This window comes from Phyllopteryx taeniolatus, chromosome 12, assembly GCF_024500385.1.
Source record: "Phyllopteryx taeniolatus isolate TA_2022b chromosome 12, UOR_Ptae_1.2, whole genome shotgun sequence".
NCBI classification, from domain to species: Eukaryota; Metazoa; Chordata; class Actinopteri; order Syngnathiformes; family Syngnathidae; genus Phyllopteryx; species Phyllopteryx taeniolatus.
The window spans coordinates 24,469,105-24,486,212 of NC_084513.1; the positions used below are offsets into that span (position 1 = coordinate 24,469,105).

Sequence of the window (17,108 nt, forward strand, 5' to 3'; positions counted from 1 at the left end):
AATAAATGTATAACACTTATAGAGAGCTTTTCTCGACATTCAAAGTCGCTTTACAATTGCACATATTCACTCCACAGTCACGCCTAGTGGTGGGAAGCTAGCTAGTCTGACGGAAGTTTAGGGACAGCTGTTTGTGTACAGGGAGAAGAGTAGGGGATACAAAACACAGCCCCGTGGGGAGCACTGATTTCTGGACCTGGAGCAGGGAAAGCTGGCACTTGATGCGTAGAATAATTGGATTGAAGGTCGATCAGCTATCACAAAAGCTGGCGCATGTTGGAGGACACAGCTGATATAGCTCTAATATCTGAATACTTCATGGAGACTTACACAGAGTCTGCCCAAGACCACTGTCACACCTTGCCACTTGAACAACAGGGAATCCATCAATGGGACTCCACTTCCCCATCATCCTTTCCCCACATAATGTACCTGGAAGTGAAGCTCAAGTCAGCAGCTTACATATATCATGCCGAAGCTCTCTGTGCCAAACTTTCAGCATGAAACAACCTGCTGAGACACCTGGCCGGATCATCCTGGGGTGCTAGCATCCCCACACTCCATCTAAGCACCCTTGTGCTCGTCTCTCGCACTGCCGAATAAGCTACACCAGTGTGGTGCTGCAGTGCACATGCCACCAAGGTGGATATCACCCTCAATGATGCCATGAGGATAATCACTCCCACTGACCTCGTACCAGTATTGTCAGGCATTGCCACAGCCAGCCTGCGCAGAGAAAATGCTATCTACCAGCTTACTCAAAAAGCTTCACTGAATGACGAACATCCCCTAAACCAGCTGATCATTGAGCTGGGTTCTTAATGACTGAAAGCCCCTTGTCCATTTTCTCACCATGCTGCAGGCCTTCATGACTCAGATTACACCATTTTAGGAGCCTGGAGTAGCATTTGAGGAAAACAACTGCAAGACCAGCTCAGTTCACGGCCCTCCCCAACACTAAAGTCCAAACCTGGTTCAGAACGGCCCAGAAGAAGAAACAAACACAGTATGACAGGAACGATATACAATTACAACAAAGCAAAATTGTGATGGAGCGGCTCCATCACTAATGGCATGCAACACACATACATGCACATACAATGCTACAGTGACACCACACACACACACACTAATTTCTCCATTCTCTCCAGTTTAAACAGCAAACGACATCATTCTCCTTTCCCTTAAAGTTTCAGGAGGACGACCGGGGGTGCGCAGTCAGTTGTTCCACCGTAGTTGAAGCACACATTTACACTCGCCACTGACGTGACATACATGGAACACGCTGTTGACCTGTATACTATTAAATAAATAGATAAGGAAAATTTGTACCATTTGATGCCAAGTGGGAGGGGCTAAAGGTATATAAAGGGCCATTTTGAAATTGCTCTGACTAGTGGGGTGGGTGCCGACGTGAATGGTACAAGTAAGTAGAAAGGTTTGCTCATTTGCAGTCACTGACTTTGGATGTCATTGTTGGACTCCAGTGTTTTTGTATATAGATTTTTTTTTTTTTTTTTTTTTTTTTTAAATGTCATTTTTCACTTGGTTGCTGGAATTGTTTTGGTATTTTTGTAAACATTCACTGTGTTGCACTGAAAGCCCAGCACAATAAATTATATTTTTTGACTACGGCATATTTTTTAGGTCCAAAAGAACCCCGCAAGAAAAATAAATTCCATATTGTCACAGTGTGATCGTACAGTGTTTTAACTAAAGCATTCAAATACAAATATAAATTTTCCTCGTAATCCATTTTTACAATTATGTATTGTATTACAAAAGAATCAAGGAACATATTCACTCCTATTTAGGCAGCGTCCCTGAAAGCACCTCGAGCACACACGCAGCTGCAACGTGCCTGCCAACAGTAATTTTATTCTGAAGCGCGAAACAGGAAATACAGCAGGTGTATATTGTTTCCCGCGTCCTCTTTCATAGTTATCATACAAGGATTGTTTACAAGTATACAACACACTGGGCTGCTCTGTGTGTTGTTCGAAGAATTATATTTTTACCATAACTCTATTACATACAGCGGCTCAAATACGTATTGAACACGTCACCTTTTTTCTCTCACTAAATATACTTCCAAAGGCGCTACTGACCTGAAAATTTCACCAGATGTTGGGAACAACCCAAGTAATCCATACATACATAAAAAGTAGAACAAATAAGCTCAGAAATTAAGTTGTGTGTAAAAATGTGAAATGACACAGGGAAAAAGTATTGAACACATGAAGAAAGGGAGGTGCAAAAGGGCATGGAAAGCCAAGACAACATTCAAATATATCAATAATCAAACAGCAATCCAGCCAATCAGTGCAAATGAACATCAAGTGGTATAGTCCTAATGGATGGCCTACAAAAAGGTCTCATTGCCAAGGTGCGAGTCAAGACACGTCTTATGATGGGTAAGAGCAGACAGCTGTCTCAAGACTATCACAAAGTATTTGTTGCAAAACATAACGATAGCATTGGTTACAGGTGCATATCTAAGCTTCTGAATGTCAAAAAAGAAAAAAGAATGTCAAAGCTTGTTTAAAGTTTGCTGAACAACATTTGGACAAGCCAGTTAAATACTGGCAGGATATAGTCTTGGTCGGATGAGAGCAAAATAGGATGGCATAAGTCACACCACGTCTGGAGGAGAAATGGCACTGCAACATCACCCTACAAACACCATACCAACAGTGAAGTTCGGAGGTGGGAACACGATGGTGTGGGGCTGCTTTTCAGCAAATCATACTGGTAAACTTCACATTATTCAAGGATGAATGAATGGGCAAATGTACTGAGACATTCTTGACAAAAATCTGCTGCCATCTACAGTGGGGCAAAAAACTATTTAGTCAGCCTGACCAGTTGTGCAAGTTCTCCCACTTAAAAAGATGAGAGAGGCCTGTCATTTTCATCATTGTTATACCTTACCTAAGAGACAAAATGAGGAAACAAACAAAAAAAAACAAAAAAACATTCCAGAACATCAGTGTGTCTGATTTTTAAAGAATGTATTAGCAAATTATGGTGGGAAATAAGGTGACCGACAAACAGGCCAAATTTCTGGTTCTCACAGACCTGTAACTTCTTCTCCTCCTCTGTCACCTGTATTAATGGCACCTGTTTGAACTCATCAGTATAAAAGACACCTGTCCACAACCTTAAACAGTCACATTCCAAACTCCTCTATGGCCAAGACCAAAGAGCTGTCAAAGGACACCAGAAACAAAATTGTAGACCTCCACCAGGCTGCAAAGACTGAATCTGCAATAGGTAAGCAGCTTGGTGTGAAGAAATCAACTGTGGGTGCAATTATTAGAAACTGGAAGACATACAAGACCACTGATAATCTCCCTCGATCTGGGGCTCCACGCAAGATCTCACCCTGTGGGGTCAAAATGATAAGAACGGTGAGCAAAAATCCCAGAACCACACGGGGGGGCCTAGTGAATGACCTGCAGAGAGCTTGGACCCAAGTAACAAAGGCTACCATCAGTAACACACTACGCCTCCAGGGACTCAAATCCTGCAGTGCCAGACGTGCCCCCGTGCTGAATCCAGTACATGTCTAGGCCCATCTGAAGTTTGCTAGAGAGCATTTGAATGATCCAGAAGAGGATTGGGAGAATGTCAAATGGTCAGATGAAACCAAAATAGAACTTTTTGGTAAAAACTCAACTTGTCGTGTTTGTAGGAGAAAGAATGCCGAGTTGCATCCAAAGAACACCATATCTACTGTGAAGCATGGGTGTGGAAACATCATGCTTTAGGGCGGTTTTTCCTGCAAAGGGACCAGGACGACTGATCCGTGTAAAGGAAAGAATGAATGGGGCCATGTTTCGTGAGATTTTGAGTGAAAACCTCCTTCCATCAGCAATGGCATTGAAGGTGAAACATGGCTGGGTCTTTCAGCATGACAACGATCCCAAAACACACTGCCCGGGAAACGAAGGAGTGGCTTCGTAAGAACAAAAGTTCTGTTATATACCCTTTGTTGGCAATGACAGAGGTCAAACGTTTTCTGTAAGTCTTCACAAGGTTTTGACACACTGCTGGTATTTTGGCCCATTCCTCCATGCAGATTTCCTCTAGAGCCAAAGTAATATAGTAGTTTAATACAGTGGGTACAGAAAGTATCCAGACCCCCTTAAATTTTTCACTCTGCCATATTGCTAAAAAATATTTGCTGAAATCATTTAAGTTTGTTTTTTTCATGTTCAATGTACACACTGCATCCCATATTGACAGAAAATAAACAATTGTTGACATTTTGGCAGATTTATTAAAAATGAAAAACTGAAATATCACACAGCCATAAGTATTCAGACCCTTTGCTGTGACACTCATTTTACTCGGGTGCTGTCCATTTCTTCTGATCATCCTTGAGATGGTTCTACACCGTCATTGGAGTCCACCTATGTTTGATTATACTGATTGGACTTGATTAGTAATGCCACACACCTGTGTAGCGTATATTGGTTTGGATAAAAACGTAATTAATTTAGGAGAAAAGAATAAGTCTGCGTCACTTCCGGTGACGTGATTTTAAGTTTCAGCGTTAAAATCAAATTATTTTATCTCGAAAAGGGGCACAAAGTCTCTTTTTAGATGTGTAAAACTTCAGGACAAAGTGACGTAAACCTCTATGTCTCGTAATCTGAAGGTTGCTACAGGAATTAGATAAGACTTCTCGATAACCAGGTCTTTTGTCGCACCAAAACACATACAAATCATATAGGTAGTGAATTTTATAGAAAATTTAATGAGATCCAACTGGGGAATCTACAGGGGAACAATGCAGGGAAAAGCAAAACAAAGCCCAGACAAACATTTGACAATGCAAAAAAGAGCAGGGTGGTTCCTGTTCTCGTTAATTTAAACTGCAGTTGTACTTACGTGCGTGCAACACAATTTAGGCAGGCTGGTCGATCTCCCGTTTGGCCCATGTTTGGCCGGTCCGGTCCGCATGGGGAACGGGTCGATTTGGTGGAAAGAAGAAAAAGCAAGAAAAGGAGTTCGAAGGCAGGACGGCCGAAGCCCGGGTGTCGCTATTCGCAAGACGGTCGGCGCAGACATGCCCTTTCCTTCCCAACGGAGCTTTGCCCATAAGATGCTCAGGCACCCAAAAGGGTTGCTCAGGGCGCTGGCAGGGTGCCTTACGGCGGGAAAGGGTCTGATGTGTCCTCGCCACCTCGTGGTGAGAGGTGGGGCTTCCTGGCTGAGTCAGTCTTCGGCAGGGTGGTCGAACGAGCGCGAGCCCGTAACAAAGAGGGTCCGGCCTTTATGCCCATCTGAAAAGGGTGTGGTTACCCCCACCGGGGGCCAAGAGGGGAGATAGACTACCTCTTAATGTTCCTTTTCCATCCTAGGATTATTTGTGGTTTAAAACAATCTATCCATCCATCCATTTTGAACACCGCTTATCCTGGTTAGGGTCACGGGGCGCTGGAGCCTATCCCAGCTGACTGGGCGAAAGGCGGACTACACCCTGAACTGGTCGCCAGTCAGTCGCAGGGCACATATAGACACGGACAACCATTCGCACACACATACGCACCGTCACTGAGTGGGAACTGCACCCACGCTGCCTGCACCAAAGTCAGGCGAGTGTACCACTACACCATCAGTGACTGGTTTAAAACCAGTGGGTTAAAATATGAATTATTGGATCAGAGATGAGACCAGTTTCCAGTTTTGCATAGTCACGCGTACATCCTCTTTCGTTCCTGTAATGAATGTTTCAATTGTATGTGGTTGTTGAGAACACTGTAATATTTGCAATGTGGCATTTGTGTTGTGTGGGGTGAAACGTCTCATCCGGTTCAGTTGACAAACATATTTGACAGACATTAAAATTTGCAGAAATACAATCACTAGTGGCGCTGTTGTGATGGGAGTGCTCATGCAAAGTTCTTAAAATATCATGCAACATTCGTTAAAGATTGTGATTAGTTCCCCCGGAGTTGCAGTAGCTCTCCACCGCTTGTGGGTGTCGCTCGTGTCCCATCCATTTTCCCAGATGTCTTAATGAGTTGCATTTCAAAAGGACAAACGGCCTTTTGAACTTTTATCTTGGCATGCGGGACCAGTGGATTTTCAAGCTTTTTGGTTCGGTATCTTGAACCCTGCACAGAGCGGGGTCTTTTGATGCCTGGGAGTCCTGGTTTCTGGGGTAGCTGCTAATTGATTTAAAGTCCAGGTGAGGAGTCAGGATTTCTAGTCTGCGCTTTGATGAGCTCTTTCAGACTGGCTGGTAATTCATTTCGCATCCATTTATCTCCGATAAACCAGGCATCCCCGTGGCCGTCGGTCTCGGTGGAGGAGCGGAGACAGGGATACCGTCCCAATCCGAGGTTGGGGGTCATGGTGCCATCTGGCGAGAGCATGTCCGTTACATATCCTCCTCATACCTCTTTGGAAGATGGCACAGGTCAGGACAGAACGGAATCCTAGTCTAGGTTCGGAAGACGGTTCCATTGCAGGTTCAGGGCGCACACTCCCACTGCAGTGACGGCAGACGGCGGCATGGCATTAACGGGAAAACTAACAGTTTTCAGCGTTAATTAATTATTCAGGATGCTTAAGTCGTAGGATCTCAAACAGTGCCTGAGAAATTGACAATTTGTCCGCCCACAAGACCAGGATGACGTCGTCTGTCAGGCCGTCATGCAAAGTAATCCAACCAGCAACATTGGGGCGGTAGCGCTTTTCATGCGGGGGTTGGTAAAGATGGCAGAGAAACGTGTCGATTTCTCTAATTCGGTTCAGCGGTGGTGAGATGGCTACAGGGGGACTCGGCGGTGTCATCAATGGGGGTGTCGTCAATTGAAGGAGTGTGGCCTGACAGGTCGCCGTCCTCTGAGTGGTCCAACACCAGGCACCGGTCTGAGGACAGTTCCCGAGTTGGTGGTGATAATGTTCCATCTGCGCCCACAGCTGAAGATTTTTGTTATCAATTAGTGGGGCTTGAAGCGGCAGAGCAGGTCTTGGCCAATGAGCAGGAGGACGGAATCAATTGGCGACACGTAGACAGGCTGGACTAACGTCATGGGGCCAATTGTCCAATGGAGCATAGTTAAGCTGTTTAGCTCGTTGTTAGTCACTGAAAATGCGCGGATAGTGCGCAGCATTGCAGTTGAAGGTCACGGCCACCGGCTTGTAGCAATGTCAGAAGTTGATTGAACACAGCGTGGCAGGATCAATCAGAGCTTCCGAGAAGTACCTTTAGCGGTTAGTTCACCCAAAAGCTGTCGGAATGGCAGAACGTTATTCAGTAGCGTCATGTCATGCGAGTCAGGGGCCTCGCCTGGGTCTAGTCGGACGATTGGGACGGCACAAGAGGAGGTCTAGGGATTGGTCGTCACAAAGTGGTCCACTAAGGTTATGGCGAGGTGTGGTCGTCGTGGAGTCGACCGGGGTCACAGAAGCAGTTGGCAGGTCATTAGGAGAACAACGGAGGTTACCTGGTTGACCTATCGCGTCCTCCGTGGCTCTGTTCGACTCAGTCAGGCCTTGTCATAATGATGGGTCCCGCTTTCCGTCTTTGGACAGGCTGCGGAGCACGTCAAGTAATTCTTCTGCCATGGCACTAAGTTCCCTTTGGGAGGTGTTAGTTCGGGAGCCCTTTTCCCAGTTGTCACTAGTCGTTTTAGGGTCTCTTTTAGACGAGTCAGGTTTAGGCTGGTCGTGGCGTGTACCCTGTTTCAACAAGTAAGTTTGACGCATATTAGAGTTGCAGTCATTCCATGACTTTGATTTATCATTGGATTGCCGTTGCTGGTTACGAGGACCATTGCTGTACACGGGCCGAGATTGGTTGTTTGGATTAAACGACTTCTTTAGGTTGTCTACTTTAACATCGCCAGAATGTTGTGTGTCAGTCGCACGAGTGTTGCACTTCGCTCCCTCCAATTCCATCTGCGGTTGTTCGCTTGTGAAGAAGACGCCTGAGTCTTGTGCTTCCGAGGGAGGGTGTTTTTGTTTTGCGAAACCTTTGGCAGCCAGTTCACGCAGTTGGGCACTGGACAGCGTGTGCGGGCATGCTGCCACACCCACCTGGCGGCTGTTGTTTGGATGTAGGTTTTCGACAAACAGTGTTTTGACATTTTTGTCCTCTTCCATATTCGGTTCGTTTAAATTTCCGACACAACCGGCAGTAATACGCTTGTGCTGTCTCAAGTCTCCTCTGTTTAACTGTTTAGGTTTAGGTTCAAACCTCGGAATGTTACGTGCAACTTTGTCTTAGTCTTTTAGAGTCATTCCTGGAGCGGCACTGGGTGGAGAGTCAGGGGTGAGTAAAAAAGGTAAGCTGCGACTGGTAGGGCCGCCACCCGTGAGGAGGTCGCACAAAGGTTGGAGATGTTTTGTAGGGCTCTGTGACACTTCTGGCGAAGGAGGGTCCCCGGCTGTCTGTAGCAGGGGCCGGAGCGATGCTGTCGAGCTAATTGTAGATCACGCCCGATATGGACTAACTCATTCTCCATCCGAGGGGTGGTCGGTTGTTAGGCGACATGTGACACAAGATTGAACGTCACTCACTACAGAGGACTCGTGGGAGATCAGTGCACAATGAAAGCTTAAAACCAGCAGGAAAAAGCACTCGGCGGGACTGTAGGCCATCTAAAGTTGATTATTTGCTGGCAGCTGACAAGCTTCCGTTTACTGGGAGCTACACAATAGCATGAGTGTCGCCAAGGGGGCACTCAAGGACAAACCGAAGCCTGTACAACGGTTCAAAACCACAAAGGTGTGGACCAAAGTGCCGACGTCGCATCTTCCGCAAGCCAAGACGGCAAATTATGAAGCCTTCAGTCAAAAATTACCAAGTGATTGTCTGTTTTGAGCGTTTCAACACAAGGCAAAGATGACGACCGTTATGGGCGTCACATGTATTTTCCCCCCCAACACAAAGAGCTAACACTTTAGCTCAAAGTTCGACTGACACACAAGAGGGATTCTCGGTGTAACATGCCTTTACGGGCGGCCGGTGACTTCCCAAATCTCCTATTTAATGCAGCGAAGCTCAGAATTAAATTCCCCCAAACCACAAAGGGCATATAACTAGTCTGGTCAGCTACTCCAGAGGCTATAAGAAGGGGGGAAAAAAAAGATATCGCACAAACGCCCAAAATTCGTGACCCGTTTTGCGACCATCGAAGTCCTACAACTTGCAAAATTGGTGGCTGACTCAATACTTTTTTGCCCCCCAGTATGCACCAAACAGCAAATGTTTGAAAACCACTTATATAACGCAAGATGATCTTTTGCAGACAAAAAAAAGAGACAGCCTCTGTGAGCAGGCTCTGGCCATAAGTTCAGCAGAGGACTAAATGCAAGTCAGGCAAGTGTAGTATTTTGTCCCAAAATGCAAACATATTATTGTGCTAAAAAAAATTGGTGACTGTGTTGCTGAATTACAAAGCTTTTGATTGTCTCTCGACCACGATTTGAGTAAATGGGATCCGGAATTGTGATGAGTGAACTCCGTCTGGATAGCCAGCCGAAGTTCATCCCGAGCCTCCTCCGACTAAGGTAACTCGTTTGCAGCTCGCGTTAGCTCCATTTAGCGGGCAAACACGCTCCTTCAATCCTTGTCACATAAAAACATAATTGAGTCCCACTAGTTCACATTACAATGTAACATCTGTTGCCAGTGCTGATTAGAATTTTCCATTTCGTCCATCTTGCAGGAATTCAACACCCGCGAGTCGAACGTCTTTTTACGATTGCCACGAAGAAAAGTATGTTTTTTTTACCCTTTGCAAAACACATCATCAATAAAAAGTTTTCTCAAATAATCGTATATATTTTCTAAAACTTACATGATTATGCATCCAGCAGACGTTCGACTCCCATTCCAGTATGCAGTGCAAACAAAAAAGGTTCCGTAATTGCATGCTTTTTTTCTCCACATCCCACGACAGCAATTTCAACAATGTATTTTTATAGTGGTAGTTATATTTCTAAGCTGCACAGGTTCTGCTTCGAGCATAAGTAGTGACTTTTTTGAAGGTGAATGACAACCACACGGGATCCACTGCCAAGAGAAGCATAAAATAAGATGCGGATAAAACTTTGCTGGATTTTATGCGCAAGATATTAAGAACCTGGACGATTGAGCAAACGGTAGAGGAGGAGAATTTGGAGGAAAAAAGTGCAAGTCTGGGAGCCCCATTTGTTCATGCATTTTTGTCTAATGTAAATTCTGTACATAGTTATACTTGTAAATAAAATATTTTCCTGCCAAAGGTACTTTCTCAGTGTTGTTTCATGTTCAGATGTTTGAGATTTTCAAATATTGGTGTCAAAGTCATTTCACAAAAAGGCTATTTTCCTCCAGAAACAGGTTTGGCTGAAAGTAGCCTATATATGACAAACCTTTTTTTCTGATGAAAGAAAAGAGTCTGATCTTTCATTTGGTGGTTTTGGTGTTTACATAGTCGTAGTACACAATATTCTGTGGGTCTTGAAAAATGAGTGAAATTGCTCAAAAATGCCTGGCAGTCTAGGGGTTCCCTGCTCAGGAAACGGCTGGCGGTGAATGAGTTAATAATGCAGTGCCATGTTATTTATTGTAATTTTTTCTTGGTGCATATTGTAGTTGCATTAGATATTTAAAGTGCACTTCAACTGAAAACCTTTATTTCCTTCTTTTACTTTTGTTAAGGTATTAGATCAGGCACCAGAAAATGCCGGTTGCCTCCCCTGACCCTGCTACACAAAAAAAAACAATACTCAACCCTACTTAGCAGTGGACAGCAGTTGACTAGTGTACATGTGAACAATCGTGGTTGGATGTCTTAAAGCAGGGGCCAGCAACGTGCTGCCCGACCTCAATAAGTAGCCTGCGGGCCTGTTCTAAAAATAGCTCACCAGTGATGAGATATTGTGATCTTCTAGGAGTGTTGTAGAAGTGATCATTTGAAAATTTAAACACTGGCAGAGATGTATAGAAAAAAAGTGCCGCATATTGATATTCATCCCATCCTAATAATTGTGAGAAATCATTAACATGATCACTGTCTACATGTAATTGATTATAATAATTCTTAATTAGAACATAATAACATTAACAAAGTTAATTTGAGCAAATGTGTTATTTGAGAAGTGTGTACCAAACTGATAGCCCTTTACATTAATCAGTACCCAAGAAGCAGCTCTCAGTTTCAAAAAGGTTGGTGACCCCTGTCTTAAATGTTCCAAAGCAATATCCTTATGGAATGATCTACTACCGCCACTGCATTTGGATTCAAACTGCCAGGCTAAAATATAGAAGTTTGAAGCCAAATAGACATTATAGAGCTGGGTTATCATTGTCGGTCGTAGGATGTAGCTCACCAAGTTGTCGAGTTCTGGGTCTTCACTGAAAAAGGGCTTTCCGTCCTTCTCCTGACAGCGGACAAAGTTCTCAATGTCCACATCAAAGCTTGCAGAAGTGATGCATTCAGAACTAAGAGTGGACAGCTCGCACTTCTCGAACAGCAGAGCCAACAAAGGGAAGAGGGGATGTCTACAAAAAGACAAAAAAAAAGACAAATCCGTAGGAGTGGCGACTGTCCTCAATTAGTGCTTGTGTGCAATTTAAACAGTTGTTTCCTCTCTCTGTCACTTATTATTTTCCACAGTCATGCCATTTAGTTCCCATTACTGACACAATATAATATTGTAATTATATTACTAGATCAAATCCTGTCATTATATACTTTTTTTGCAAACATACTGAGCAATGGTTGTCTGAGCAAAACAGTTAAGTCGTAGAGTAATAATACTCAAAAACTATGTTTAAGACAAAGGAGCCATTGTTCAAACATCGTTACATTCTGTGACACCGTTTGTCCATGTGCAGTGAATTGATAGAAGTGAGAAGTGACGAACAATCTCGACTGTGTGGCCAAATCTCTTGCCCCCCCCCCAGATTATGTATGTCCATCTCTGGGGAAAAGGTTCTATCAAAGCACCCCACCCCCACCAGACTCACCCACCTCGCTAGCGAATGTGAAAGTTCGCACAGCACCAAAGACCCCAGTTTACAAATGTACTTCTATGGGGAAAAGCTACAATTGAAAATTGTGTCTGCTGACAAAGAGACTGGTGACCAAAACAGTTCATGACAAACCCTGTTTATCTTCCATTACAACAGTCAACTATGTGGCGAGCCTCCCGGGCTAATGAATTATGATGATATTGTTGAAAACTGTATAAACCGGCACCAGACTGGCATTATTTTAGCGGCACAGCCCGGTAGGACTTGCAGCACTGCTGTCGGAATCCTTTTCAAAGGCAGTTAATTGGGCGAAAACGAACCTGCGCACTTTCAGCCTGAGGGTGTCACAGTTCATACCGATCCATGTTTAATAAACCAAAAGTCAAATGTGCTGTTTTAGCAAGTAAAAGTGCTACAATGGTTCTGACACCAAACCTCTACAGTACAGGAGTTTACAATCATTATTATCTAATAACGAAAACCTATAAAACACATCGTACTCACCAGAGATGCCTATCATTTACAGACAAACTCCATCCTCTTTCGCTAGCTTTGTGTGTAGAGTCCAATTGAGCCAGGTACGGAGTTGCTGAAGTGGCAAATAAATCCTTTACCGGGTTGAAGCATGCCATCCAGCAACAAGCATTGTCCAACTTACTGTCACAATGTCCAGATTGCCATAAAAAGTCAGCCATGAAAATTCATTTTCATCATGTTTGTCACGTTGATCGGACATTTCAGAGAACGGAAACATTCCAACGTCGCTGGGGGCCCGTGAGATACCGCTGTTTATTCAATCTGAAATCTGATTGGTTCAGATTGTTAAAAGAACAGACATTTCGATTGTGTGTATTTGGCATCGGCCAGCAATCTTGAGTTTGAAGGCCCTTGGAAGAGCACATTCATATGGCAACACACAGAAGCTGAATTATGTTTGGACCATCAAAAATTAACCCTTACGGCTCTTTCACACTGCACTTGGCAAAGCGTCAGCGTATTTTGATATAACTCAAGAGCGTCACGTCAGTGCAGAAGGGCGTCTGATGCTCAACCTTGCGTCATCGGATTGAAAAATGTTCTATTCTGGAGCTTTGACGCAATAACGTCAAAAAGCTCCTCCAATGGGAGTGGGGATGATGGAGTGGTTTCTGAGTGCTATTTTTGGCAGACTTGCACTGTAAACAGCAAGGGGGAAATGGAGGAAGGTAAAATAATTGCAGCGTCCCACTATCGAGACGTCTCTGCGGGAGGCGTTCAAACTCCTTCTCAAGCTCAGCCTAAAATACACATCAAAGTACTCTACCTGGAACTAGAAAGCACATGAACGGGTTTAACTCCGTGGTGCCGTGAAATTAGTATGGGATATTCCCATTCCCTTATTTTTTTTCTGCTGCATCACCTCACCCTCCTTAAAATGAGCCAAGTTAGGGCTTTCTTTTCCAATAATGACAAATACATATTGCCGAGTTGTGGTCCACTCAGTGGGGAAAGCCTCCCGACCTCCTCCTTGGCTGTTACGTCACCACTTCCAAATATGGGATGGCCGCACCCCCATTGTAGTCGTCGTCGCGCTTTGACGTGGGGCCTTTCACACATCACTTGCTCATCACTTGTGGTCCTTAAACAATTGGAGGCGGCTCAGCACACGCTATGAAATGAATACGAGACGCTTGAAAATCAATTAATAGAATTTGAAGTAGGTTGTAAATGCAGGTCAGTGCTTTTGGTAAAGGTTAGGCCAGCAGAGAAGGCGCTGAAGGACCCACTGCCACGCCTCTGGTGGCAAACAATACCTAAATCAGAATCATCTCTATTTAAGTACAGTGGGTACGGAAAGTTTTCAGACCCCCTTAAATTTTTCACTCTTTGTTATATTGCAGCCATTTGTTAAAATCATTTAAGTTCATTTTTTTCCTCATTAATGTACACACATCGCTGTGACACTCATATTTAACTCGGGTGTTGTCCAATTCTTCTGATTATCCTTAAGATGCTTCTACACCTTCATTGGAGTCCAGCTGTGTTTTATTATACTGATTGGACTTGATTAGGAAAGCTATAAGACCTTACAGCTCACAGTGCATGTCATAGAAAATGAGAATCATGTGGTCAAAGGAACTGCCTGAAGAGCTCAGAGACAGAATTGTGGCAAGGCACAGATCTGGCCAAGGTTCCAACAGAATTTCTGCTGCACTTAAGGTTCCTAAGAGCACAGTGGCCTCCATAATCCTGAAATGGAAGACGTTTGGGACGATCAGAACCCTTCCTAGAGCTGGCTAGCCATACTGAGCAATTGGGGGAGAAGAGCCTTGGTGAGAGAGGTCAAGAAGAACCCAAAGATCACTGTGGCTGAGCTCCAGAGATGCAGTCGGGAGATTGGCGAAAGTTCTAGAAAGTCAACCATCACTGCAGCCCTCCACCAGTCGGGGCCTTATGGCAGAGTGGCTCGACGGAAGCCTCTTCTCAGTGCAAGACACACGGAAGCCCGCTTGGAGTTCGCTAAAAAAAACACCTGAAGGACTCCAAGATGGTGAAAAGTAAGATTCTCTGGTCTGATGAGACCGAGATAGAAATTCTTGGCCTTAATTCCAAGTGGCATGTGCGGAGAAAACCAGACACTGCTCATCACCTGTCCAATACAGTCCCAGCAGTGAAGCATGGTGGTGGCAGCATCATGCCATGCTGTGGGGGTGTTTTTCAGCTGCCGTGACAGGGAGACTGGTTGCAATCGAAGAAAAGATGAATGCGGCCAAGTACAGGGATATCCTGGATGAAAACCTTCTCCAGAGTGCTCAGAACCTCAGACTGGGGCGAAGGTTCACCTTCAAAAAAAGACAATGACAAAGTACACAGCTAAAATAACGACGGAGTGGCTTCAGGACAACTCTGTGACTGCTCTTGAATGGCCCAGCCAGAGCCCTGACTTAAACCCAATTGAGCATCTCTGGAAAGACCTGAAAATGGCTGCCCACCAACGTTCACAATCCAACCTGACAGAAATGGAGAGGATCTGCAAGGAGGAATCCCCAAATCCAGGTGTGAAAAACTTGTTGCATCATTTCCAAAAAGACTCCTGGCTGTAAAATGGTGCTTCTACTAAATACTGAGCAAAGTAGCTGAATACTTATGGCTGTGTGATATTTCAGTTTTTCCTTTTAATAAATCTGCAAAAATTTCAACAATTCCGTTTTTTTCTGTCAATATGGGGTGCTGTGTGTACATTGAGGGGGAAAAATTAACTTAAATGATTTCAGAAAATGCCTGCAATATAACAATATTTTAAGGGGGTCTGAATACTTTCTGTACCCACTGTATATGTACAAATGTGCTCCTAAGTTTACATACCCAGGCAGAATGTGAATTATTATTATACATTCATTTTCTACCACTTATCTGAGGTCGGGTCGCGGGGGCAGTAGCTTTAGCAGGGATGTCCAGACTTCCCTCTCCCCAGCCACTTCTTCCAGCTCTTCAGGGGGGATCCCGAGGCGTTCCCAGGCAAGCCGAAAGACATAGTCTCTCCAGTGTGTCCTGTGTCATCCCCGGGGTCTCCTCCCAGTGGAACCTGTCCAGAACACCTCACCAGGGAGGCGTCCGGGAGGCATCCGAACCACATGCCCCAGCCACCTCATCTGGCTCCTCTCGATGTGGAGGAGCAGCGGCTCTGTTCTGAGATCCTCCCGGATGACCGAGCTTCTCACCCTATCTCTAAGGGAGAGCCCGGACACCCTGCGGTGGAAACCCATTTCGGGCGCTTGTATCCGGGATCTTGTTCTTTCGGTCATGACCCACAGCTTGTCACCATAGATGAGGGTAGGAACGTAGATTGATCGGTAAATCGGCTTAGCTCCTTCTTTACTACAACGGACCGATACTAAGTCTGCATCACTGCAGACGCTGCACCGATCCGCCTGTCGATCTCCCGTTCCATTCTTCCCTCACTCGTGAACAAGACCCCAAGATACTTGAACTCCTCTACTTGGGGCAGGATCTCATCTCCGACCTGGAGAGGGCACGCCACCCTTTTCCGACTGAGGACCATGGTCTCAGATTTGGAAGTGCCGATTCTCATCCCAGCCGCTTCACACCCGGCTGCAAACCACCCCAGTGAGAGTTATAGATCACGGCTTGATGAAGCCAACAGAACCACATTATCTGGAAAAAGCAGAGATACAATACTGAGGCCACCAAACGAGACCGCCTCTATGCTTCGGCTGCGCCTAGAAATTGTATCCATAAAAGTTATGAACAGAATCGGTGACAAAGGGCAGCCTTGGCGGAGTCCAACCCTCACCGGAAAAGAGTCCGACTTACTGCCGGATATTCGGACCAAACTCTGACTCCGGTCGTACAGCGACCGAACAGCCCGTATCATGGGGTTCGGTACCCCATACTCCCGAAGCACCCCTCATAGGACCCCGCGAGGGACACGGTCGAACGCCTTCTCCAAGTCCACAAAGCACATGTAGACTGGTTGGGCGAACTCCCATGCACCCTCAAGGACCCTGCCGAGGGTGTAGAGAGCTGGTCTACTGTTCCACGGCCAGGACGAAAACCACACTGGTCCTCCTGAATCTGAGATTCGACTTCCCGACGGACCCTCCTCTCCAGCACCCATGAATAGACCTTACCAGGGAGGCTGAGGAGTGTGATCCCCCTGTAGTTGGAACACACCCTCTTCTTCTTAAAAAGGGGGCCCACCACCCCAGTCTGCCAATCCAGAGGCACTGTCTCCGATGTCCACGGGATGTTGCAGAGGCGTGTCAACCAGGACATCCCCACAACATCCAGAGCCTTTAGGAACTCTGGAACTCTGGGCGAATCTCATCCACCCCTGGGGCTTTGCCACCGAGGAGCTTTTTAACCACCTCGGTGACCTCAACCCCAGAGATAGGAGAGCCTGCCTCAGAAAACCCAGACTCTGCTTCCTCATGGGAAGGCGTGTCGGTGGATTTGAGGAGGTCTTCGAAGTATTCTCCCACCGGCTCACAACGTCTCGAGTCGAGGTCAGCAGCGCCTCATCCCCACTATACACAGTGTTGATGGTGCACTGCTTCCCCCTCCTGAGACGCCGGATGGGGACCAGAATTTCCTCGACGCAGTCCGGAAGTCTTTCTCCACGGCC

General features: G+C 45.5%; 1 protein-coding gene across 12 annotated transcripts in view; it reads right to left on the minus strand.

Annotated features, from left to right (window-relative positions):
* Positions 1 to 17,108, minus strand: part of pknox1.1 (pbx/knotted 1 homeobox 1.1) — a 55,325-nt gene that overhangs the window by 10,484 nt on the left and 27,733 nt on the right. For all 12 annotated transcript variants that reach the window (XM_061793350.1, XM_061793358.1, XM_061793357.1 and 9 more), the window contains one exon: positions 11,338 to 11,509. In XM_061793350.1, the coding sequence (XP_061649334.1) occupies positions 11,338 to 11,509 (172 nt within the window). The remainder of the gene's footprint in view (positions 1 to 11,337; positions 11,510 to 17,108) is intronic.